Source organism: Podarcis vaucheri, assembly GCF_965113315.1.
Source record: "Podarcis vaucheri genome assembly, chromosome: 14".
NCBI classification, from domain to species: domain Eukaryota; kingdom Metazoa; phylum Chordata; class Lepidosauria; order Squamata; family Lacertidae; genus Podarcis; species Podarcis vaucheri.
In genome coordinates, this window is record NC_138752.1 from 28452782 (window position 1) to 28479031 (window position 26250).

Consider the following 26250-nt stretch of genomic DNA (forward strand, 5'->3'; position numbering starts at 1 on the left):
AACCAAAGAAAAGGCCTGCAGTCCAACATCCTGTTCTCACAGCGGCCACCCAGATGCCCCCATGGGAAACCCGCAAGCAGGACCTGAGAGGAGCAGCTTGCTCACCTGTGATTCCCAGCAAGTTGTATTCAGGAACATCCAGATAGTGGAGGCAGAACCCAGCCACTATGGCTAGGAGCCATTGATAGCCTTCCTCTCCACAAATTTGCCCAATCCTCTTTTAATTCGCCCCATCCCGCTCCTGCTTGTGGGAGCAACCATTGCTTAACTACTGTATGCGCTGTGTGAACCCTCCAGCATTCTGCTCCACTGGGTGCTCTCAGTTCTGGCATTAACAAGACTCTTCCCCATCCTTTTCTCCACTCTACTGAAGTCTCTCCAGGTCCATCTCTACAAGCACATTCTGAACAAGAGGGGGATGAATGTCCATATTCCTTTTGCCTGCCACGAGGCCTGGAGCTCTTTAAATCCATCCTCACCAACATAGCTCATTAGCCATGGAATGTGGCTTGTCCGGTGCTTAGCCACCCACCTTCTTTCGGGGGTCCATGCCTGGTTTGGTGAAGGCTTCAGCCTACGCATAAACGCCATCTGTTGACCTGCCCTCACAACTGTTTCCTGGAATCGCTTGAGCGTCACAGATCTATTCCCCCACTGTTGCCTGACATAACAACTTGTATCAAATAGAGCCACTGTCAGACCTTTTCCGGAAATGAAGCCTTAACACGACACAGAATTGACTGGGATATTAATGACCTGTTATTTTACAGCTTAGTGTCTATTGGGGGAAGAGGCTGACCATGATGCTCAGAGAGTGTCAACGACTTCCAGGAATGGTAGGGATCCTGAAATTTGGACCAGGCGCTGATTTCAGCTCTCCTCCTCCTTCTGTCCCTCTGGCCACATTTCCACCATACATTTTTAGCACTAGAACTCCCCCAAAGAATTATGGGAACTGTAGTTCGGGCAACGGTGCCAAATGTCGTTGGGAGACCTCCATGCCCTTCACAGCACTGCAATTCCCAAAATTCCCTGGGAAGAGGCATTGACTGTTAAAGCACTCTGGGAATTGTAGCTCAGTTTTGGACGTTTTGGAATACAGTTGTTATTTGAACTCTCATTGTGAATTCTGATTACACCTTTCCACTCGTAACAAATGTCCAAGGCAGCTTATATTAACAAAATTAAAAACCAGGACTCTATCCTTCCAGATTCAGTTCATTAAAAATAAAGAGATTATCCTGCAACTCGCCTTCCAAGTCAAGTGCTGAAACTCACAAGACTTACTGATCATACGCTAAGCCTCATAAAACCAAGGCCATTTTAAGCAAGCAAGCATAAATATGTTTTGCTCCATCCCATGTTATTTTACAGTTGTATCACCCAACACAGAGCATCTTGAAGAGCTAAAAGCATCCTTAAAAAAACAAAACATGATAAAGAGGAATTAGTGCTCCGAGTTCTCAAAAGCTGCAATAGGACCCAGAAGAGACATAGGCAGGAAGGGCCTTTGAAATAGTGGCAAATGGAAAATGTATTTAGGTTATCCATAAATTTAACCTTTCCAAAAGTGCTGACTAGGCAAAGGTTATAGCAGAGATGAATCCGCTCATAAAGGGCAGAAGACTGGAGGGAACTGGCAGATGCAACACCCTCTGCACAGACTGTGCCAGGAGGGGGACGCCAATCCCAGCCCACAAATCCATCTTCGTTCCTTACTAAGGCTATTGGGGGATTTCTGGGTCGGGGCATCTCCCGGGCCATAGGTCCAGCTACCTTGCTCCTTTCCTACCTACAACTCAGGCTTCACCTTTCACTGTGTTATATTTTATTGGCAATGTGGGTGGTTGCTCTGCTCTTTCCTCTTCCAGCCGGGGAAAGTTCGGGAACTGCTGCTGTAGACTATTGAGCTAAATGGATCAATGGACTGCATAAGGCACCTTCCTGTGTCATCTCTATTAGTAGGCAGAGTGAGGAAATGGCCTCAAGTGACAGATGGAGGAAGCAGTGGGAGCTTCCTTCCCAAAAAACCCCCAGGTTGACAAAGACTTGAGTACAGAACAGAAGAGAAGGCACACAATGGTAAAGGGCCCCCAAAGTTATTTGCTGCTGCTGTTGTTGCTGTTGAACTAACCTGCATTGCATGGGGTTAGAATAGATGACCCTTGGGGTCCCTTCCTCCTCCACAATTCTGCTTGGATGCCAGTTGCAATTTAAAACCACCACCACAATCAAAGCACACCCGATCAATTTCTGTACCACCACCAGTTCAGAGACCTTCCCTTCCACTCCATCCCAGTTCCTAACTGGAGCTAAGAAACACCCCCACCCTGAAAGGCACAGGCCACCAAAGAAAAGTACAATCAGGAAAAGAATCTCTCTCCACTCCATCGTCCTTTATGCACCGGCATGGCCTTTAATAAAAACAGGTAGGTTTTTTTCACCTTTTAAGCCATAGTGTTTTGTATTTTTTTTAAACCAGATCAAAATCAAAAATTAAAAAATAATCCATAAAAATGTGGTATAAAAATTCTCTTCCATATGCTACATTACAGGGCAAGATCTTCTGCTACACAAATACGTAGATTTTTTCCCGTGTTTAAATCTTATTTTCTCCTTTAGTACAAAAAACGTCAGGAGGGCGAGTCTCCCTCCTCCCACTCCTCCCCACTTTCACTTGATCCAAGAGGCTGGGAGAGGGAAGATTTGCCAAAGCCACTAGATGCCAACACCACCCCCAGTCCCCGTCGCACAGAAATCGCTTCGTGTTAGTAAACTTTTTAAAAACAACAACAACCTGCATTTAAACGTTACCATCTCTATCACTTTTACTTTCATTGGAGTGTTTAAAATAAAATTTAAAAAAGCCCACACAAGTTGCTATTATCTTTTTCTCTCTCTCTGGCTCCCTGAGCATATTGTTGAACGTTGCTTTCTTGTAACCCCTTCCTCAGCATCTAGGCCTGAAGGTCGCACGTAACAGGCATGGTGGGGTCCAAAACCTATCTGGACACAGACCTCTCATCGCTTCGCTCCAAAGACGGAAGTGCTTTTAAAAAATAAAAAGAAGAATTCCTATAGAAGACAGTGGTGATTGTTCCGTTGCTGCCACCCGTCAGCGGCTAAAGGTTGTAATCCGGACAAGGGCTTGGGTCTTGGAAAAAGAGACAGAGGATGCTTCACAGGTACGGCAGTAGAAGATGGGAGGTTGGAGGCCAATTTTGCTCCTGCTAGGGGCAAGTGGTGGGTCAGCAGAGTCTCTCAACCAAATGAGTGTTTGGAGGGGGGGGCAGGAGAAGGCTGGCCACCACCAAAACCAAAAAACCAAAACCCCAGTGGAATACAATTACAGCAGACCAAAAGTAAGAGGAGGAAAAAAAAAATACACAGCTGGCCCCCGAGGCCAGAAGGAGTCCCCCACCGTATTAAAACTCGTCCGCTATTTACATTTCCCACAAGTCTTACAGAGAGACAAAGAAGGACGAGTCTCTGCCGGGAAGCAAATCTGGTTCGGAGTTTGCTTCCCCGAGATCACAGGCATGAGAACCAAGAAGTTAAAAACCAGGAAAAACCACAAGCCGGCTGAGGTCTCCGGAGAAGACGTTTGCAAAATCCCGCACAGCTGGACCAAGCGCCAAGGTCTCAATTGCCACCAGAACAGCGACCCTAAGAGGGCGATGGAAGATCTCCCCCTGGCCCCACAGCCAGGTGGCGCAGATTCCACAACAGAGAGCATCATGGGAACGCGCTCAGGCACTCTCTCCATCTGCCTGCTGGAGTCCCAACCGCCGCCTGGTCGGATCGCAGTCTGCCTGGAGTGTGGTGGCCCCGCAGAATCCCCTGGGCTCAGTAGATCACCTCGTAGACTGTGGCCTTCTTGTCCCCTGAGCCCGTGACGATGTACTGGTTGTCCGCCGAAATATCACAGCTCAAGACGGAAGAAGATTCTTTCGACTGGAGGCGGGAGAAGAAAGGGAAAGGGAAACTCAGCAGGGCTATAATCAGCTTCAGCAAACACATGTCAAGATCTATCAATACTCAGAGACAATAAGGGTATAAGTGACGTATCAGAAATATGGCGGAATCGGTGGGGGTGGGGCTCAATGAGACACAAGAGCTAGAACTGGGGTCCCCAATAAGGTTTGAGTTCCCTGGGTTGGACCGTACTGGTGGTACTGTGTCGCTCTGGAAAGTGCTGATGGATGAAGATAGAACTGACCAACTACAGACACACCTGTCAATACTGCTGCAATACTGCAGGGCTTGCCAAGGGCCTCAAGGAGGAGGAAGGGAGGTATCCGGCACCCTCAGGCTCTGTTTACAACCCTACCCCTTTCCGTCAGTCCTTTATCAACCCAGCCAATTTGCTTCAGCTCCCACTCCACCCCCAATCTGGTTACTCAAGTTAACAGGGGGAAAGCACTCTGCTCGTGCTCAGAGGTGCTGTTTCCTGTCCCATCAAGTCACACTTTCCAGCTTGCATCTTGGCACCAAGATGGAACTGTAGAATCTGATCTGTGCAGACACACCCACATTCACACACCCCCTTCAATCCAGATGGCACCCAAGGCAGGATTTGGACCCTGAAAGCAGGAATGACCCTTACCTGGAATATGCTTGCTCCATAGGGAGTCCTCCAAGCGTTGAGGAGGTTATCTTTCCCGGTGCTCACGAACCACTTCCCTGAAGGCACACAAAGCAGAGTTTCAGTTCTCCCAGGTCAGAAAGGAGGCCAGAATAGTGACAGAATCCAGTGACGTGATTCCCATAAACCCTACAAAAATCTCAAACAGGAAATTCAGCTCTCAGTAGGATCTAGCCTAGGAGAGGGAAGACTTGTGGGATCTCTTTTTTTAACTAGAACCACCAAGAGTCAATGTGGCATAGTGGTTAAGTGTGTCGGACTAGGAGCTGGGTTCAAATCCCCACTTTAGCCATGAAGCTCACTTAATGACTTTTGAGCCAGTCACCTAACCTCCCTCACAGGGTTGCTGTAAAGCAGCAAGGAGAATTATGTGTGTCACCTTGAGCTCCTTGGAGGAAAGGTGGGATAATAAGGATATAAAGAAATAAAAAAGGTCCACCAACCAGGGCATGGTACAAAAGGTGTAACGCTTGAAATTAAATAATTCTGAGCCCAAGATTTTGCTTTTGGGGACTAGAACTGAACTGGACCCACAAAAACCTTCACTCCTGGTTACCCCAAACTTCCTTCACTTCAGCAGTAAAATTTACTCCCAGGGAATGGAGAGTCATTTACTTGTTGCCATTGTAAAACCATGGGAAATCCTTGTAGATCTACCACAAATCATCCAGAGATCATAGAATCATAGAATCATAGAGTTGGAAGAGACCACAAGGGCCATCGAGTCCAACCCCCTGCCAAGCAGGAAACACCATCAGAGCACTCCTGACATATGGACTGGTTGACTCCAATTTACCACCTCGTCCACCACTCTGATCTAACATTTGTAAATGACAGTAATGGGTTCATACTCTCCTGCAACACATTATATGACATCCTTCTCTAACCTGGTGCCCTCCAAACATTTTAGACCACAACTTGCATAAGCCCCAGCATCCTAAGGCTGGCTGGATCTGGTGGGAGTTGACGTCCCAAACATCTGGAGGATCCCAGGTGGGAAGAGGCTGCTCTAAGTCACAACAGCAGCCACATCTCAGGTTCCACCATGGAAGGAAAGGAGGCAAATAAACAAAAGCAAGCCACTTGTGACCTGTTCTGATGTTGCTCTCCCATACCTTGTGCCTGCCACCGAACTAGGAATCTCCCTAGAAATTAAGGTAAAGAACAGACCAGCATTCAGCCCTCCCTATGGGGCTCCCTACAATGCACCTCCCACGATGATAAAATCGTCTCTTAGCAAGCAATATAATCCAAGTGCCATTTGGGCAGCTGCTTTGCACTCAGTCTGTGGTTTATCAAGCCCAGTCCCCTCTATTTGGAAAGGGCAGAGGGCTCTCCAGAGTCTCATAGAGAGAGAAGGGGGACCTTTCTTGGTGCAGCTACACTGAGGATTGAATCTGAGACATTTTGGACTCTACAGACCCTTCCCCAAGAAAGAGGCAAATAACTCCGTTGATAATCTGGGCCCCTTACCACAGTAGGCAAACTTCAGCGACAGGACACAGCTCTCGTGAAGGTGGAGCTGGTATTTGTCCGGCTTGGTGTGGTGGAGAACTTCCACGTTGCTGCTCTCCATGCCCACAGCCAGCCATTCGCCTGTGGGACAGTAGCCAAGCGAGAAGATCTGTGGGGAAGAAAGGAGAGCAGGCCTGAAAGGGGCGTTTCCTCCAGGAAGCAACCACACTTTGAAGTCTGCTTTGGAGGACACACACATAAATGCAAGCTTTAAAATTCAATCCCATTGTATATGGCAAGTGGAAGGAAGAGAAGTTGCACACTGGTAAGAGATGGGGAACTGGAGGAAGAGGGTGTTGGGAGCTTCCATTCCACTTTTAGTAGCAGACATGGGATTGCTACGTGTCACATGATTAATAAATCCGTAGGTATTAGTATGCATCCACAGCCTCAGCCTCTTCTGTTTGTGCAGTTTACACTGCTATGTATAGTGTGCTCAAGTCAGCTAGCTTGAGTCGCTGATTTATGTCGGAGCCAGAGGTTGATGGATCTTCACAGCGTGATGGCTGGGAGGGAAACGATCCAGCTGGGGGCTAGCCAGCTGGCCTTTTGACCCCCGGATGCTGACAAGTTCTCCACTCAGGGCCCTGAGGCTGCTGCACATTCAAGACCTACCTCCTTCAACACACCCCATTGGTAAGCAGGCAGCTCCTCTGGCTTGCAGATCAAACCATCTCCTAACCCAGTGGTCCCAAACTTTTTTGGGCCCCCACCCCCTTGGTTCTATAAACTCATCCCCAGTGCCCCCTACTCTACCAAAAGCATTATTCAGAATAGCGCTTTGCCCAGCCCACTAAGGAAGGTAATAGCACAATAAAATCCAAAACAATAATTGCACATTTATTCAAAATCCAGTTCAAACTATTGAGTTTAATTCAGTCGACAAAATTGATGGACTTGATTCAGGGATACCAGCTACACCTCCAGTGTCATCTTGCCACCCCCTTGTGGTACAGCCCTCTCCAGGGAGTGGTACAGCCCCACTTTAGAATCGTTGTCTTAGATAGATTTCCAGAAGAGTTTCCCAACTATTTAAGGGCTCCTTCTCAAGCACGGAGTGTCCTCTTCCTCCTTCACCTCCAGCACTTAACTGGGGTGAGATCCCTGCCATGGATCAAGCTGCTCAAAACCTCAGCTGTCCCACAAATGCACTCCAAGTCAATTCTCACCAGTACCTGGAGCTGGGTGTGTGGGGTGATGTCTGCAATTGCAGGAGGAGAAGTAAATATAGGGGTGCAAAGGCTCCCCTTTCCTGGCCTTCAGAATTTGAGCACAGCCTAGCATGGAGAGGCTCCCAGAAGCAGAGGCTCTCCTTTGTCGGGGTTGCACAGAAACTCCCCTGACCCATCCACCAGGGCCTTCTTTCAACACCAGAAAGATGCCATCATTTCCACCTCAGCAGCAAGTTCCCAAAGTGCCCCATGAAGGCTCATGTGTGAGGTCCAGCTGAGAGATAGGGATAGGAACTCACTCAGGTTGCCTGGACTGTTCAGCCTGAGGCTTGCAGGTCCAAGAGATACCACTATGAAAGTTGGTAAGGAATAATACTGGCAAGCTTTGCTAGTGAGCACACCAGATGCTCTTGAGCTTTCTGTCCCCTTGTCCAGGCTTTTTCACTGCTCAAAGCTTCTGGTTTCTGAGCATCCTGAGTGGAGAGAGATGCTGTTGCACTCGGGTCCTGCTTGTGGGTTTCTCATTGGGGCATCTGGTGGGCCACTGAGAGGGCAGGATGCTGGACTAGACCTTTGGCCTGGTCCAGCAGGGATCTTGGTATGGTCTTCAGAGTTGCTTCTTAAGGAAGCCCTCCATCCTGAGCAGGGCAGTTCCTGGAGGGCTGCTGCCTCTAGGAGAAAAGGCCAAGGGAGTCCCACACCGGCTTACCTGGGAGGTGAAGTCATGCTGCTGCAGCTGCCTGCCTTCCCTCAGGTCCCAGGACCGCACCGTGTTGTCCAGGCCTCCCGTCCAGAGCTTGGTGCCATCGTGGGAGATGTCAATGCAACTGGCACCGTCTGTGTGGCCTTGGAATTGTCTGAGAGAGAAAACCAACATTCAGAGACATTTAGGAGAAGGGCTGTAAGCTCACCGGTGCAGGATCTGCCTTGCAAGCAGCAAGTCCTAGATTCAACCCCCAGAATCTCTAGGTAGGGAAGGGAGAGAAGCTTGACTGAAAACCCTGGAGACCCACAGGCAGGCAGTGTAGACCAGGGGTCGGCAACCTAAGGCCCATGGGCCAGAAGCAGCCCACGGAGGCCATTTAACGGGCCCCTGAACCAAGCTGCCTGCTCAGGGAGTCCCCATGCGCAGCGCTAAACCGGCGCAGTGCAGTGTGGGGACTCTCTTCCATGGCTCCAGAAATTGCTTCTGTGCATGCCCAGACACCGGAAATCGTGTCTGCGCATGTCTGTGGTGCCAGAAATTGTTTCTGCACATGCCCAGATGCCAAAAATCACTTCTGCGCAGGCACAATTTTCAGCACCACGGGCATGCGCAGATGTGATTTCTGGCGTTGCACTGCGCCGGCCTGGCCCACGGAGGATCTCCGCCCATGCCCGGTAAGCCTTGCCGACCCCTGGTGTAGACAATACTGAGCTAGATGGACCAATGGTCAGACTCAGTGTAAGGCAGCTTCCCATGTTATTGTGAGAGGGGGGAATTTAAGCCTCTACTATCAGGGTCCCAAAGGTCCTTATCTCCAGCTTCCAGTTATTTGGGAAGGGAAGGCTTGATAGACACAGCTGCTGAGGAATCCTGCATTTGGGTTGCAGGTAAGGACCTGAGCTGAGCATATGGGGGGGGGGGATGACAACTTAGGAAGCCAGGAAGGTTAAAAGAGGTCTCAGAGCACAGGAAGGTCAGTCAGAGCACTGGGCCCAGCTAGCTTAGTGCAGTCTACGTGACCTGGCAGCAACTCTCCAGGGTCTCAGACATTCCCTGTAAGAAGGGCCTGCAGGATCAGGCCAAAGGGGGCCCATCAAGTCCAGCATCCTGTTCCCACAGTGACCAACCAGTTGCCTCAATGGGACAGCAACAGACCCAAGCCCAAGAGCCCTCTCTCCTCCTGTGGTTTCCACAACTGATATTCAGAAGCATTGCTGCCTTCAGCTGTGGAGGCAGAGCGCAGCCATCATGGCCTGACCTGGAGATGCCAGGGACCTTTTGTATGCGAAGCAGGTGCTCTACCCCTGAGCTGTGACCCTTCCCGCTCTTCCAGAGCAAAGGGTGAACAGAACATGGCGCAAGAATGCAGCTCTTTGGATCCCTTGGTTTCATTTGGACAGATGCTTCCTGCAAAATCTCCTTCCCCATCTACCCAAGACTTCTTTGAAAGCCCTTCCTTACCACCAGGACCTTACTCACCTGACCAGTGTTTGGTTATGGAGATCCCAGACAGCAATGTTGCCGTCGCTGCAACAGGAGAAGCAGACTTTGGCGTCTGGGCTGATGGCCAAGGCGTAGCAGGCGGGGGCGGAGGAGGTCAGCTCTGCCTTGATCCTGGGGGTGGGGGAGGCCAGGTCCCAGATGGTGAGGGTGCTGGCCTCGCCCCCCACAATCAGTGTGCGCCCATCCGGGAGGAGCTTGCAGGAGCGGATATAGTTGTCCCTGTTCTGGGGGCAGGAAAATGTAACGTCAATGACACAGCCCAGCTCCTAACTCCATGCAGACAGAGTCCACACAGTTCAACTAGCTAACTTTGGAACATTTGACCATTCCAGATACATATAAGGGGAGGTTCTCTTAGCTATATATATATTTCCCCCAGAGCAAAATGGACTCTGGGTGCTGAGTTAGGCAGCTTGAGCAAAATATTAATTCTATTACCATAATTGATTTTTTTAATTGAAAGATGATTAATCAGATGCAAGAATATTACGTTTTCACTTTTTGCCAAATAATATTGATTAGTTTTCCAAATTTCTAACAAATCAGTGCCAAATTACATCAAGTTTAATACAATTTCTCCAAAAAGTTGACTTCCGGCTCTTCATCTTAGAAAATTATTACATTATTGAGATAAATAAGGAAGAGGTTGCATTGAGCATGGTAAATGTCCTCTGAAATATATGCCATTTCCAAATATAGCAAGCTTATATGTGACCCATGCAAACATTGCTATTGTTCATGTGCATTTATAATGTTTATTTACATATAAATCCATTAAAATACATGGAGAAACAAATGAAGGTGCAAAGAACCCAGGCTGAGTTCCCTAAGGCCGGCTGCTGACATGGAAAATCCTCAATCAGTGGCTTATAACTCATGAGTCATGGACCCAAAGACCAAAGGCTCCTTGGACTTGAATGGAGGGCCGTCCATTCCTACCGCTTACCAAGCAATCCAGCTGGGAGATGGGGCTCTTGGTGCCAGGCTGGCTGATATCCCAAATCTTCACACATCCTTTCCCACCAGTGTACACGTGCCGGGTAGGGTTGCTGATGGTCACAGCACACACCACCTCACCATGGCTCAGTGTGTTGATCTGACGGGCGTGGCGGGGGATGCCGGGGCCAGCCAGGGCGTCGTGAGGAAATGGGACGGGTTGCATCTGCCCATCGGCACTCACGTGAAAGGAGTAGGCTCTAGGGAGGAGACAAGAGAAGGGGCGCTGAGACTGGTGGCGGTGGAGAATGAGGGCTCTGAAGACCAGTTGCTGGGAAAGACAAGCGGGGAGGGCACTGAGGTTGCATTCATGGCCTGATTGCAGGTTTCCCATCCAGGTATCTGATTGGCCCTTGTTTTAACAGGGTGCTGGACCAGATGGGCTCCCTTTGGCCTGCTCTCAGAACCTAGTTTAGATTTCTTCTTTTCCAGCCTAAAAAAAGCTGACAGCGACAGTGGCTTCCATGTAAGGCTATGCCTCTATTTTAGAGGGAGTATATATGTACAGAGTTCAGAGGCATCCAAGGCAGGGGGAAGTGTAAGAGAATGGTTTTAATCCTCATGTTCCTTTGCAGCCCTTCATTAAAGCGTCTTGCACCATAGCAGTCTAGTCTTGAGAGGTGATGATAAGTCTAAATTCAACACTTATCTGCTGTATCATGCTGGCTTTTCTACTCGTAGTCCTTAGTCTGCATAGTTGAAATATATTATGTAAGATACTGTTTTTTAATGTTTGATGTTTTATTATGTTTTCACACATGCTATAAGCCGCCCAGCCAGATGGGCAGGATATAAATAATAAAATATCATCATCATCCAGCAGCCAAGTTCTTCTTATGCTCTTGTCTGCTACACCCCCAACAGTCTCCTAGGGCTGGTGTAGTCCATCCTTCCTAGCAGTTGCCAATTGATTTCCGGGCACTACTCAAGGTGCTGGCATTGGTGCTTAAAGCTCTAAACAACTCAGGCCCCAAATATATGAAAGACCCCCTCTTTCCCTACAGGCCCTATTGGGAGCTGAGATTGGCCGAAGGGGCCCTCGTGGTTGTCTCCAGGAGATGACCTTCTTTGTGGTGGCCCCTAAGCTGTGAAACTCGCTCCCCACACAGGTGGCCTCTGACACCTTCATTCTACAGTTTTCAGTGCATCATTTCACCCAGGCCTTTGAGGTGCACATTTTTAGCACCCCGCCTTATTTTTATGCTTGTTTAAAATTGTTTTCAATATTGTGTTTTAATGCTGTAACTCACCATTGGGACCCTAGGGTGAAGGTCAGGTAATAAAAATTAGCAGCAGTCCCAGGGATTAATTAAGACATCACATCGCCTAACTGTCGCAATGCTATGCAAGTGTGGATGGTGCCAAAACAACCACGAGGAACATCCCACGGGAACATCAACACTTCTGTTCCCTTTTCAAGCCTCTTCATTTGAGGAGAATGGGATTTCTGCAACCAGAAACCTCATCGCTGTGCTTGCAGCATTTCTTTCAGACCAAGGCAGCACCCAAAACTTCCACTGGTGCCTCTAGCTGGCTCCCTTTCCCCTGCATGTTTATTTTAGACTTTGAGGCGGGAGGTTTTCTGGTTTGGTTTTCAGACTTTTTCTTTTCTTTTTATTAATTCTGATTACGACTCAGGCAGACATAGTAAGCCACCCAGATGAGCTCTTCCCTGCCGCCAAATTTACATGGGCAAGGAAAGGGCTAGGGTCTTCCTCAGAGTAGGCCCATTGTCTGGAGATGGGCAGCAATTGGTTTTCAGACTTGTGGACTGAACGCTTTGGGGGAGAAGGTTGAGGGTCTGACTTACGGCTTCCCGCCGGGGATGGACGCCAGGCTGGTGGACAGGACGGGGGTCCTCATTGGCGGATGTGGGTCAAAGCCAACCTGGGAACCGAACAAAAGTGAAGGCATCAGGAGCCTGGGAGAAACAAAGATGTACTCTCACAGGCTCCCACAGAAACCACCCAGCAAAGTGCTGCTGACTGGAGTGGAAATTCAGTTCTCACAAATTTGCGGTCAGTTGTTTTTTTCATGGGAGGCGGGGAGATAGGGAAAGACCCCCCTCCAAGGCCAGGAAAATGAGCATCCATTTCTTAAGTCGGGGTGGGGGCTTTCCCCTTGTTCCATAGGCACTTCAGACCAACATAACATGGACTGAAAGGGAGAGAGAAAGCTGCCTGCCTTGTACTGAATCAGACCATTGGTCCATCTCACTCAGTACTGTCTGCACTGACTGGTAGTGGCTCCCCAGGGTCCCTACCTGGAGATGCTAGGAATCGAACCTGGAACCTTCTGCATGCAAGGCAGATGCTCTGACCACTGAGCTACAGGGGCCAGAAACGGAAGAACTAGCAAAAGATAAACTAGGAAGGTCCTGCTAGGCAACAGGCCCAGAGGGGCATCAGAAACTGCCTCAGACCATTGGCCGATCTAGGGCCACTTTCACACTCTACATTTAAAGCACTCAAATACCACTTTATATACAGTCATGCCTTTCCCCCAAAGAATTCTGGGAGCTGTAGTTTGTTAAGGGTGCTGAGAGTGATCTCCCTCACGAAGCTGCAGCTCCCAGAGTTCCCAGGATTGGCAGTTAACCCACCCCTCACCCACCGCCCCGCCCCCCATTGAAAAAGGAGCTAAAAAGGTTTTACGTACAGCTCCAAAGCTCACCATTGGTGACCGGCCATAGGCAGCGGCAGCAGCGGCAGCGGCAGCCGTCATCTGAGGCGGGATGTTGTGAAGGCTGGCGTAGGCCCCAGGGCTGGTGAGGGAGCCGTTCATCTCATGGTGCCCCATCATGGCAAAGGGGGTGGCATAGGAACCGGCGATGGAGATGGGTGTCCTCAGGGCAGATGCTGGAGAAGGAGAAAAAGGGAAAGCGGGGGGGGGGGTGAGTGGATCAATTACTCGGGGGCAGAAACGCTGGCTTTGAAAGAGGATTGGACAAATTCATTGGGGAGAGTTGTCAGTGGCCAGTAGCCATAATAAATAACAACAACAACAGTTATAGTTGTTGTTGTTGTTGTTCTTTTATTTATATGCCACTCATCTGACTGGGTTACTCCAGCCACCCTGGGCGGCTCTCAAAATATTAAAAACACACAAAAAATCAAACATAAAAAACTTCCCTGAACTGGGCTGCCTTCAGATGATCTTCTAAAAGTCAAATAATTATTCATCTGTTTGACATCTGATGGGAGGGCGTTCCACAGGGAGGGCGCCACTACCAAGAAGGCCCTCCGCTTGGTTCCCTGTAGGTTCACAGCTTGCTGTGAGGGAACTGCCCAAAGGCCCTTGGAGCTGGACCTTAGTTATCTGGGCTGGGCAATGGAAGTGGAGATGCTCCTTCAAGCCGTTTAGGGCTTTAAAGCCTATGCTCTGCTTCCACAGCTGGACGCAGCAATGCTTCCAGCAATGCTGGTACTCTTGTGCTCTGGTCCTGCATGGGGGCTTCTCTCTGGGGTCTCTGGTTGGCCACTTTGGGAACAGGATGCTGAACTAGATGGGCCACTGGCCTGATCTAGAAGGTGTGGCTCATTTATATCTCTCCCCTTTCCAAGGTTATGTACATACTTCTCCTCTCCCCTCTTTTATCCTCACAACAGCCCTGTGAGGGAGGAGAGGCTGAGAGGCAGCAACTGGCCCTTGGTCACCCAATTACATTCATGGCTGGGGGGTGATTTGAACCTCAGTGCATTAGGTCCTCGCTCAACAGTCTAACAACTACCCCACACTGGCTGGTGATTTGAACCCTGGTCTCCTAGATCAGAGCTTTCCAAAGTTTTCATGTTGGTGAGACACTTTTTAGACATGCGTCTTTTCATGACACGGTAGTTCAGTTTTACTAACAAACCAGAGGTTGAACTAACCCCTTTCCAGCCCCTGGAGGAGTGTGGGGAGTGTTTGTGCGACGCAGCTGACACACTCATGTGGTGACACACAGTTTAGAAAGCTCTGTCCTAGTCCTACATTCTAACCACTGGCCTATGCATTCTCTTCTGTGACAGGCTGCTCAGATTCGTAGAGGGAGGGGTGGAAAGGTGGGTCAGACAAGCAGGAAGCTGGGAGTTCCCTGTCCATTCCACGCAAACGCTAAAACCTAAGCCCTCTCTAGGCCAGTCTTTTAGCACCAAACATTGCTTTGCCTTGGCAGAAGTGGCGAACACCTGAACCACATGCACAACAACCCTGCGAGGGGAGCCACATACCTAAGGGATCCATTCCAGATGGCTTGCCTGGCATCGGCCGAAGGCCCGGGGTGGTGCTTGTCCCAGGCGTTGGGGCATCGTTCCTTGGAGTAGGGGTGTTGGACTTCAGCCCTGGGGTGGAAGATTTGTCGTTCTGGTGCAAAACAAGATTGGGGAAGATGGGTTGGCGTCAGCAAGATCGATTCCACAAGTGCTTGTGGGGTCTCTTAGCAAACAAACAATTTGGGAGAAGGTTTTGGCTCAATGGGAGTGCAGAAGGTCCCATATTCAACCCCCAGCAGCATCTCTGGGTAGGGCCAGGTGAGACCCCTCCCTGAAAAGCTGGAGGGCTGCTGCCCGTCAGTGCAGACAGTACTGAATGAGCTGGACCAATTGTTTGACTCAATGGTCTACCCTCAGGAACCCAATTCTGAGATCTGCCTCCATTTGACATTTTGGCAAGTTTGGCTTTCTGCTTTCTTCCTACGAAGGATCCTGAGACAAAGCCAGTCTTCTGCTTTTGCTGAGATTCCCGAAATGAAGTAGGCTCTCTGAGCAGAGCCACCAAATCTGAAACCTCAAATAGCTAAAATCTATGATCAACCCCCTCCTCAGTTTACTCAAAGATGGAGTTTTGAATTCTTCTAGTCAAATGTGGACTCTCCTATATTTCTTCTTAGCAAGCGTGGAAAATGTTGAACATTCGTTCTGGCTCTTGCTTCAATGCAGCTCTTCTCAAATGCCAAAGAGTTACCAAACATTACACATCAAAGCATGTTCCGATCAGTAAAGCATCTCCCTTGGATCCTTCGGGTGGGGGTTCTGTGCCCAGCACCCCCCAACTATTGCCCCAAGGCAAGCATGTTCTTTGCTTCTCCAACACACAGACGGGGAACAAAGGCCTAGACTGTTGACTTTAAACTGGCTCGAAATGAAACTGCTTTCTGGACCAATGATCTGCACAGCAAAAATGGTCCCATCCACAGCAATTATTACCAGGCCCTCTTCTATGTGATCAGGTCTATTGGATTGCTCCTGATCTCCACAGTCCGATTCATGCATTTATAGGCCACCTTTTCTTCCAAGGAGCTCAAGGTGGCAAACGTGTTTCTCCCCTGTCCCCCTCATTTAATCCCCTGAACAACCCGGTGAGGTGGGCTAGGCTGAGAAGCAGGGCATGGCCCAAGGTCACCCAGTGAGCTGAATGCCTGAGTGGGGTTTTGAACCCTGGTCTCTCCCAGTTCCTAGTTTCATAGAATTGTAGGAATGAAAGGGATCTTGAGGCTCATCTAGTCCTGCAATGCAGGAATCTCAACACGCGGTCCCCCATCCAATTTGAAACCATGCCAGACCCTGCTTAGCTTTGCAAATGTGCTAGCAGTTATATTGCTGCACCACTAGGTTAAAGACTCTAATCACCACACCAACACTGCCTTTCTCTACATTCACTCGTAAGCCGGACTTCCACTCCTCCAGGGAGAACCAGCCCCACCTTCAGCAAGCATTCCCAAGAGGGCAGAGGCATCTTCGGCGAGGCCTTCACTTACATGGCCCAGGTCTTTAGTCTTGGAGGAAGGGGTGCTGCTGGATGAGGCCACCGAGGCAGGGCTGTTGGGGGCATCCTTCTTCAAGCCACGGGCTTTGTCGATCCCGTTCTCCGGAGGCGAGTGGGCAGGGCTCACCCGAGGCGTAGCAGGATCCTGGGGAGCGGGGAACACAAGGAGGCTGTTAGCAGCAGGGGCACCACAGATTCCCTTTGTCAAAGTAGGATGGAGGGGATTGCAAAACACCCTAACATAACACATTTACTTGGTATACTAAAACCTATTTACGTGTGTGTGTGTGTGTGTGTGAGAGAGAGAGAGAGAGAGAGAGAGAGAGAGACTTGCAAACTTATGAGGCTTTACAGACTTATTCTGAGGCACATAACAGCATAAAACAAATTGTTGCTGCTCTCACAGAAAAGTTCACTCTCTACAGTTGATTACAGACCTAACTGGGGGGGGGGAATTGCCTACTGTGGTGACATCCTAGGGTTCTATACTGCATTCACTCTTTCTAGAGCATTTTGGATGCAGCACCCCCACAGTAAAGCCACTGGACGCCCACAGCTTCTGCATCAAGAGAAAAATCTCTTTATTCTTTTTCTACAGATTATGCACTTAAAAGAAGCCTGGCCAATCTGCTCCATCTCCATATAAGGTTAAAGTGGACTTCTTGTTTGAGACTGAAAGGGAGAGGGACCCTCTGTCGTACCTCATTGGAGACGTCCACCACCAAGTCATCACTCTTGTCACCATCGCTGTCCTGAAACAAGAAGCAGTGACTCAGTTGAAAGACAGAAAACGCCTCCTCCTTAAAGCCTGCAAGGGCTGCCTAGGACGACACCCCCTCTGCCTACTGCGAAGTAGTGGATGAGTCATTATTAGTCCTGTGGCTACACTGCCCCTTGGCAAGATGGCAGGTTTGCGCTTGGGGGAAAAATATGATGTGATTGTCACAGTTTGAGGTTTGTCCCGTTATCATATGTGTTCTGCTGTCGTGAACCGCCCTGAGATCCATGGTCCTTCGCCAACACCAGGTCAGATGGAGAGCACCACAGGGGCCTTCAAGACTTACATATCGGCTCATGCTGTCCTTCTCCTCCGCTTTCCGCTTCTTGGAATCGATGCTGTAGTCGGTGGGATTCCTGTGCTTCTCACTGGCTCTCAAACTCTCTGATGGGGAGATGGAGTTATTCTAGAACAGAAGGAGAAAAAGAAGAGAGGGTTGTGCTACCTGCTTGCCTCTTAGTGCACCCCCTTGTTATTCTCTCCCCCCCCCCAGACACCTTGAGGTGGTACCACCCATTTTGGGAACCACTGCCCCAAACCCTCCCAAGTCCATCCTCCAAGGCAGAAGACCACAACAGCACACAGCCAACTTGTGTGCACGTTTCAGACACATGCCTTAGAAACTGCACCACTCTTAAAAGTGAGAAGAGAGTTTGTTTCAATTTGTGGCCCCTCGTCCCCTTTCTAGATCTAAGACTTCCTAGTGCAGGATTCCCCAGCCCAGCAGCACCTCCAGGTGTTCTGGACTATGAAACCCATCATCCCCAGTCACAGCATTGATGCCAAGGGCTGATGGGAGTTGTAGTTCCAAACACCTGGAGGGTGCTGGTTTGGCAAAGGACATCCTGTCTCGCAGCCAAATAAATGTGCTTTTTAAAAGTTTTGCAAGCATGTGATGGCTTTATATGTTTGTATTGCTCTGAACTGCTTTGATGTACATTTTTTATGCAAATATTTTTATTAATTAATAATTGGGGGTGGGGATGGGGAAGCTCAGACTTAAACTTTATTGCCACTGCATGTCGCACACAGAACGCAATTCTGAAAACAGCTGCTGGCCTCTTGGCATCTCCTGCCTCTGTAGCCAAAATTACAGGCATTTTGTTTCTCCACAGAACTCAACCCTCATCCCCCCCACCCCGCAAAAGCCTTTTGCTAAAGATAAAGTGACTCTAAGCCAGCCCCCATCCTCCCTTTCTTTCTCCTCTGAATGGGAGAAGCCCAGCAGTTCATGTTTCCCTCCTCGCATCCCCAATAAGCTGCTTTGGGGATCAACCAGCCGCCTTTTCTTCTCAGCCAGTCATGCTGAAAAGGCTCACGGTTCCCGAGGAAGAATCGCATTAGGGCCTCTGGAGGCATTGAGGCAGGCAGGCCGCCAAGAATCTCCCCTCCTCAGAATACATCTATCTCGATATTTTTGCTGCTGCAGCAACCCAATTAGGGAATGTGAACAAAGCAACCTGGAGATGGATCTATGAGTGTCAAGGCCCTTCCCCCCCTCGCCCTAATTTGGCAAAAATGCTGCATCCCCCCAGAAACCCCCCCACCAGCCCCTTCATGAGAGCTTTCGGGGGAGGGGCTGCTGAGGACTATCTCCCCATGCCCACCAAGATGGCTCTGCCCTGTCATGGCGTCTGACACTCTGAGGGACCGTTGGCAGGAAATCAATAAAAAGGGGGAAACTTTGCACCTCAGGGGCATCCCCTCCTCCAGTTAGAGCTGAGAGGTGGAGAATAGCTGAGGCAGAGTCCACAAAGACCCCTCCCCTCAGCCTTCCTCATTTTCAAAGGATGATGATAATGAGGGTTTGGGCCACTTTGTTCCTGCTCTCCTCACAGCCTCTCTTTCAACACAGAAAGAGTAAGCAGAGCCCTCATAACTGTAGCTGGAAGCCGAGCCCCACCAAGGACCATTAATGTCCAGATGGATGGCGGCGAGGGAGCAGGGCGGGGGGGGGGGCGCCGTCCTCGAGAAGCTTAGTTAACTGCCTGACCTTCCACGTCCCTGCCTCACACAACGTAATCACCCAAGTCCTTCCCAAAAGATTAGATGACCCAAGATAATGGAACAGCTACCAGGAATGAAATTGCTTCCTAATTGCTGAGGGGGCTTCTCGCTTCACTCTCCCCCCCCCAATCCCCCAGGTCATCAGCTCAGACTGAACCGCTCTTGTTGGCAACGGTTGAGACAATCTCAACAACAGCCAAATGGTTAGAAAAAAGAGTAGAGAAGTCACCCTAATTCAGTGGTTTCCCCTCCAGGGAATCCCACCACTATGGGCAACCTTTGCCAAACTGGTGCCCTCCAAGTATTTTGGACCACAGCTCCCTCCAGTAGGGATCTCGGATGCTGGGGGTGATAGAAGCTGGGTCCATAACACCTAGAGGAAACCAAGTTGGCAAAAGCGGGTGCCAACCAAGCTGAATCCAATGATCTCAAGACCATCCAAGTGGCAGGGAAAGTCTAAGCAGAGTGGAATCCAAGGAAAACAGTGGCAGAACCAAAGCTCAGGGGTACAGCAGCTGCCTCGCATGCAGAAGGCGTGAAGTTCAATGTTCAACGGTGTCTCCGGATAAGGCTGAAAATGTCCCCTGCCTGAATCCCAGGACACCCGGCACAGATATTCCTGACTCTGGAATGGAGAAACGTTTTGCTGGGGAGTTGAAGTTTCTAAAACGTGACTTTTGATGGAAGGAGAGCCAGAGCCCAAGGAATGGCAAAACTCAGCAAGCATTCAATACAAAGATGGTGTGATGTCCAGAGGGGAAGGAAAGGGGACTTACTGCGCTGGTGTCCCGATCTTCCAGGAATGAAGGCCGAGTTGGCACGGAGGTCGGAGGCAGCCGAGTTGAAAGGGAGCACGAAAAGAAGTGGGTGGGGAAGGCAGGGGGGAAAGAGAGAAAGTCTTAAAATAGAACATCAACCCAACTGTTCCTTTGCACGTAGCGATCTCTGGTCTGGCTTGATAAAAAGCCCCGCTGGCCTTTTCATCTTTGTTCTCTGGAAGGAATCTTGGCCCAGACGGCAGCAACCCCCTCGCTCCTTTTATTTTATTTTTTGGCAAACAATTACTGGGCCAAACAAGCAGCACCACACAAGGGGGGAAAATGGAACAGACATACAAAGAGGGAAAAGGGCAACTGAAAAATAAATAACTGCAAAATGGTTTGTTGACACGTTTCTTTCCAAATCTGGAGGAAGAAACCCATTTCCTTCCCATGTTGGTCCTTAGACAGAGAGATTTCTCCGGCAACTAACTAGGCGGCTGTTTTCTGTCAAGGGAAGAAGGCTGGAAAAGCTCTTTTGCTGGTGGAAGAGATCCACAGATCCTTTTTTGGGGGGTAGGAATTTCACTAGTCTGGGAATGGATTGAGACATGGGTGGAGAACTTCAGTCACAGAGTGGCCCTCAGTGTATTTCTATCTGGCCCCTGGTCACGCTTTTCCTAGGCCCTGTCCTGTCCCCTCCCTCAAGCGCATTTTCCTGCCTCAAGAGGATGGAGCTGTGGGCATGTAGAAACATCTGCCTTTTGTTTGGTTGGGCCAAGGGCACAAAAAGAGCCCCACCCATTACTCTGCCCTCTCTTGCCTCTGGCTGCCTGCGAGAAGATGCTGCCCCTGAACTGATAAAGAGTCCCTCCCCCTGGATTAATGCAAAAACATTTTGGGGAAACCTACATTAATGCCACCCCCCCCTGCGTTTCCCAGACTGCATATGCCCACACAATACATTTAAAGCACAGGGCTCCCCCTAAAGAATTCTGGGGGAAAGGGTGCTGGGAACCGTAGCTCTGTAAGGGTTAAACTACAGTTCCCAGGATTCTTTTTGGGAGGAAGCCATGTGCTTTGAATGGATGGTGCATACTTCCTGAATGGAAATTACATCCACAACCCACTTTAGAAGCAGGGGTTCAGAGGCCCGCCTGCCCTTTCCTCACCTCGGTGGTCCAGGTCGTGGTGGTTCTTCTCATCTTTCACTGTCAGGTGGGCTTGGCTCCCCAGCGCCCCGAGAGCCAGGAGCCCCGAGCTGCTCCCTGTGACCGGTGGGATCCCAGGTGGCGGCAGGCCCGAGGGGTGGGGCGGGAGCTGTACAGGGGGGCCGTGGGCCGCATGGGAGAGGTGCTGGGCCTGGAGCTGCTGCTGCTGCAATAAAGCCAATGGTAAGAAGCGTTGCGACGAGACCTGGCGCATCACTCTCACAAAAACCAAATCAAATCCAGATGGTCAAATTACATTGACAAAAAGGAAGGAAAGAAAACTTGAGCTTGAAAGGAAGGTGGCTGCAAGGCTGGGAAAAGGTTAGTACTTCAAGCCTTCATGCAGGGAAAAAATAAATACAAAGTTGTAAAAAGTTGCTTATGTACTTTTGGGCATCACACCCATAATTCTAGATACAACTGAGTTTACATTGTGTGTGTTTTTTAAAGGCGAAACAGTATAAAGGTTATGCACTTTGATACGTGCTAAGGATAAGCATTTATTGCCTTGAGTTTTACTGACAGTACTTAAAAAGCTCTGCAATCTGGAATTCTGAGATTTGAATGGCAAACCTGGGCCAGGTTTATTTTTGGCTTTAGGCCTGGGGAATCAAACCTAAAATGAAACATTAAGCAAGTGAAAGTGCAGGCTGCAGAGAAGGGAGGGGGGAGGAGAGAGAAAGACACAGAGAGACTTTCAACAAGAACTGCAAACCAATCAAAAGAAGAAGAAAATGAAGGCAAGATTAGGAACATAAGAGGAGACTGCTGGATCACTCAAGTGGCTCATCCAGTCCAGTTTTCCCTTCTCATGGTGGCCGACCAAACGCCTGTGGGAAACCCTCAAGCAGACCCCTCTCCCCTCCTGTGGCTTCCAGCAACTGGTATTCAGAAGCACAACATAGCCACTGGTTTTTGTTTTGTTGCCAGCAACCTTGAAAGGATTTAGCATCCTGAAAGGCAGGGTGATGGTGGTGGTAATAACATGGTATGCAAACTTTCCCAATCCTAGCCAAGGCCAAAACAGCACCGATAGCATTTGCCTTCCTGCCAGAGCATTGGAAAACCTGAAGCTTGCGCCTGTCCTTAGTTAATGATCCCCTCCTTTCCTCTAGGAGAGTCTTTGTCAACTTGCTGCCTACCTCCAGGTGTTTTTCCACTGCCACTCCCATCAAACCCAGCAAGGCACTGGGGGAACAGGCCATGCTCAATGCCAGGTAATTAAGCACACTCACTTGGGGCTCACAATCAGGGTGGCAAAAAAGGGGAGCACTTTGCAGTGTTTCAGTGCGTGTTAGCAGGAGTGTGGGGGTGGGAAACTACTTCCATTTTTAAAAATGAAGGGGTGATAGCTCCCCTGCCATTAGTTGCACATAACAGTGTGGTCTTGGGTGGCATTATTTATCAGTATGCATTTAATATTAATTTACTTATGGACAGATTAATTGGGGGGTTGGGTTTCTTAACTGTAGTACTATTAAACTTTCTCTCTCTCTCTTTTAGGAATCCAATCTTACTTATTTCACAAAATTTATACAGCACTGGATTGCAAAAAAATAAAACCCTCAAAGTGGTTTGCAAAAAAAGATAAACAGTGTTATCAATAAAAGGAATCAACAACCATAATTTAAGATATCCAAAAGGTTAAAATAACAACAAACTAAAAACAGATTAAAACTCACATCAACTTTCTCAACATCTGGGTAGGCTTGCCTTTAAAAAAAATGGTTTTAGGAGGTACCCAAAACAGTACAGTGAAGGTGTTTGCCTGATATCAGTATCTTGTGTGTTTGGCAAACCTGCACAAGTTGAAACAAACAACACGAGCAAAAGTGTGATACGCGCACATGCATTTTCACCGGAGCTTTTTAATCAGAGGTTGGCTGGCCATCTGCCAGGGATGCACTGCAGGGGGTTGGACTAGATGGCCCTCGGGGGTCCCTTCCAACTCTTACGGTTTTTCAAAAATAGAAACAAACCAAGGAATAAGTGTGCAAGTGACCTCATGACGGCTGCCTGAAGCTAGGAACCTCTTGGTGTCCTGTCCCCTCTGCCTCCCAAGTTCATCTCAGCGGATTACACAAGATCACTTAACAGGGATCAGTTACCTCTATAGCACAACACAGGCTCACCGGCAGGGCAAAGGGGAGAGGGAGAGGGATGTGTGTTAAAGAGAATGTGCCAGATCCCTTTCATTTGCTATGGGTCAAGGTGGGGTTCCTGGGAGCAAGGAGGTTAAATGATGCAGGGCAAGTTGAAAGCCTGGAATTCTCCCTCCCTCTCAGTTTTGCCCCCATCTGGGTGGAAGGCTGACTTGCAAGTTCGTAAAGCCAACTTGGGTGGTGGGTGGGGAACACTTATCTCAATATACCGGTGATACAAAAGGATGCCGTAAGTTCAGTGTGCAGGGAAGAATTTCTGTTAGGATATGAGAGGTTACGGCCACCATATAAGGATGTCTGGGCAGATGAATATCTTGGTATGTAGAGTGGTTTTAATTGGATTATGTACATCCTGCTTCATGGCTTTGTTAACCGATTTAATGGTTCACCACTTGCATTAAATTTAGTCAAGTCTTCTAATCATTTCCAGAGCTACAAAGTGAATCCAGGGCTCGGCTTCAGAGGCTTGAAGCAAGGCAGGGGTGGGGAGGGACAGAAAGTCAACCGCTTTGAGGTTTCTCTATAATCAAGTGGTGTATAAATTTTATGAAACACACAGCAAACAAACAAATAAATGATTGTGCCCTGGGTGCACAAGGCGACTGGGCGAGGCGGAGGAGGGGGAGAGCCAAACACGTGGTCATGTTGCACATTACTCTGATGCTTCTGCCTTATTTGTTCTTTCTTCCAAAAAGGTGCAACGCTGGACGCAGAGCCTGCACTTTCCTTATAGCTCTGAGTGCAGTGCAGGGACTGGCAAGGAGACACAGCACCCGCCTCTATCGTTCTCCCTTGGCTTGTCCCTTCCAGAGACATGGAAGTTGGGGGATCCATCTTTTCTTGGGTGCTTCAAGAGACACATTCTCAGACTGATGCACCAGACAGGCCTCCATAGGAGATGTACTGCAAGCTAAGTGTCAGAACATGTGCCTGGCATGCAGAAGGCCCCAGGTTCAATCCCCGACGGCATCACCAAGAAGGACTGGGAGAGTCTCCCTGAGAGTCGTGGCCAGTTAGGGTGCAGACAGCACTAAGCCAGATGGACCAAGGACCTGACTTGTTACGTGGCAGCTCCCAGTGTCCTCAAGAGAGCGCTGCTTCAGTCTGCAACAAGGGATAGGAGATAATCCAGGAAGTCTCTCTTGAGGCTCCAAAAAGGCTCAAGGCATTTCAAGTGTTATAGTTAAGAACCTAAAAAGAGCCTACAGGATCAGGCATTTGGCCCATCTGATCAAGCATCTTCTTCTCACAGTGGCCAACCTGATGCCTGGAGGAAACCAGCAAGCAGGATTTGACCACAAGAGCCCTCTTTCCTCCTGTGGTTTCCAGAAACTGGTATTCAGAAGCATTGCTTCCTCCAACTATGGCAGCAGAGCAGAGCCATCATGGCTAGTAGGTCTGTTTGAACAAAAATGTCTTTAGCAGGCACCAAAAAGAGTACAGTGAAAGCACCTGCCGGATATCAATAAACAGGGAATAAGCATAAATCACTCCATGTATGAGATAAGCCAACAAGTGCAAGGTCAGCCAAGACAATTGCTATGTTAATGGACCAAGCCTAACTATAGGTGATAAAGGCATGTCAGCTCATGTGTCTTGTGCTGTGTGTCAAGGTCAGTCTTGAGAAGTGAGTTCGAGTCTGTACAATGTCTACAATTGTTGCAGCAACAGAAATACTTAATGTTCTGTATCTGCAAAGCCTACAAGCTATATGCATTTATCAACGTCCAGAACTGTGTTACTGAAGCCTTATCTTCTGCAGCAATAAACTATTTTGGACTTTAAGCTGCCTCTGTGGACAACTGCCACTATGTAAGATTCCCAACAGTTAAAGGCTTTATAATATTATAACAACACCCTGAACTTGGACGGTAGCAAATTGGCAACCAAGACAGATCTCTGAGCAGAAGTATAATATGCTGACAAGCCCCCCACTCCTGTCAGCCATACATATATTTGAAATTTTGTCTTCTCCTCTCTCTCTTATTCTCACCACCACCTCAATCTCCTGGGTAAGAGTCATTTCTTGGTTGGTCCTCAGTAAATGTGAAAGCAAGCTACATTTCCGCCTAAGCCAAGCGCAGCCTTGTCAGCCTTCTGAGTCAGAGAGAGAGATCCACAGGAGCACAATAATTCCTGCTTTGGAGAAGTCTGTCAGGTGGGCCATTATCCGCTCTCAGAGCTGAGAGAGGCTTGCACTCCATCTCATCCAGGAAGCAATTACCTGCTGGAGGAGGGCGGGGGTGGGGCGGGGGGTTCAGAGGCCTCAACTGTTTACCTAAATGGAATTCCAATATCTGCCTCTGGCTGCGGTGACCTGCCTTGCGGCCTTTGAAAAGAGGAGCCCATACAGGCACAGAGCAGTCTCCCCCACCCTGACCCCCATTTCACACTACTCCCCCACACCAAGCAGCAAAGCCCCCCCAAAAAACAGCATTCACACCATCCATTTAAAGCACTATGATGTCCCTTCAAACACTCACGGCTTCCCCCAAATAATTATGGGAGATGTAGTTCATTAATGGTGCTGAGAGTTGTTAGGAGACCCCATTCCCTCCACAGAGCTACAATTCCCAGAGTTCCCTGGGAAGGAGGGATTAATGGTCAAAGAACAGTAGCCCTGTGAGGAGCACGTGTGTCTCCTAACAATACTCAGCACCCTTAATGAACTACAACTCCCAGGATTTGGGGGGGAGGAGGAAATGTTCCACAAACATGGGGATACCACTGAGAAGGGCCGTTCCACTCTTTCCACCCTTCGGGTATCTCAAGTGTGGCACCCTGAGAAGGGTCTCAAATTAAGACGTTGAGATCCGGGAAAGCTCATGCAGTCAAAGATCTATAAAAGCAGAGCCATTTTTCTAGAAAAAGAGGTGCTGGAACTCACTATAAATGCCTCCCTTGTTCGTTTATAATGGTAATGGTGCCCACCTGAGAGGTGCCCATTCCGGCAAGTTCCGGCTGAAAAAACAACAATGTGGCTAAGGTATGAGGGTACTGGACCCTCTTAAGACTTCATAGGTGTAAGAACAATCAGGAGGCCAGTACACGC

At 49.1% G+C, this 26250-nt stretch overlaps 1 protein-coding gene across 4 annotated transcripts in view; it reads right to left on the minus strand.

Moving 5' to 3' along the window:
- Positions 1-2393: 2393 nt before the first annotated feature.
- Positions 2394-26250, minus strand: part of TLE3 (TLE family member 3, transcriptional corepressor) — a 50999-nt gene continuing 27142 nt past the window's right edge. For 2 of the 4 annotated variants that reach the window (XM_082198938.1, XM_082198935.1), the window contains exons 7-19: positions 20987-21199; positions 17347-17466; positions 16984-17034; positions 16275-16427; positions 14749-14881; positions 13211-13395; positions 12348-12424; positions 10488-10737; positions 9518-9765; positions 8042-8189; positions 6119-6269; positions 4607-4683; positions 2394-3954 (exon numbers count right to left, since the gene is read on the minus strand). In XM_082198938.1, coding sequence (XP_082055064.1) covers positions 3847-3954; positions 4607-4683; positions 6119-6269; positions 8042-8189; positions 9518-9765; positions 10488-10737; positions 12348-12424; positions 13211-13395; positions 14749-14881; positions 16275-16427; positions 16984-17034; positions 17347-17466; positions 20987-21199 — 1914 coding nt within the window. In that variant the 3' untranslated portion in view covers positions 2394-3846. Of the gene's footprint in view, positions 3955-4606; positions 4684-6118; positions 6270-8041; positions 8190-9517; positions 9766-10487; positions 10738-12347; positions 12425-13210; positions 13396-14748; positions 14882-16274; positions 16428-16983; positions 17035-17346; positions 17467-19843; positions 19861-20986; positions 21203-26250 lie in introns of all 4 variants that reach the window. The other 2 variants (XM_082198936.1, XM_082198937.1) reach the window with 2 other exon arrangements.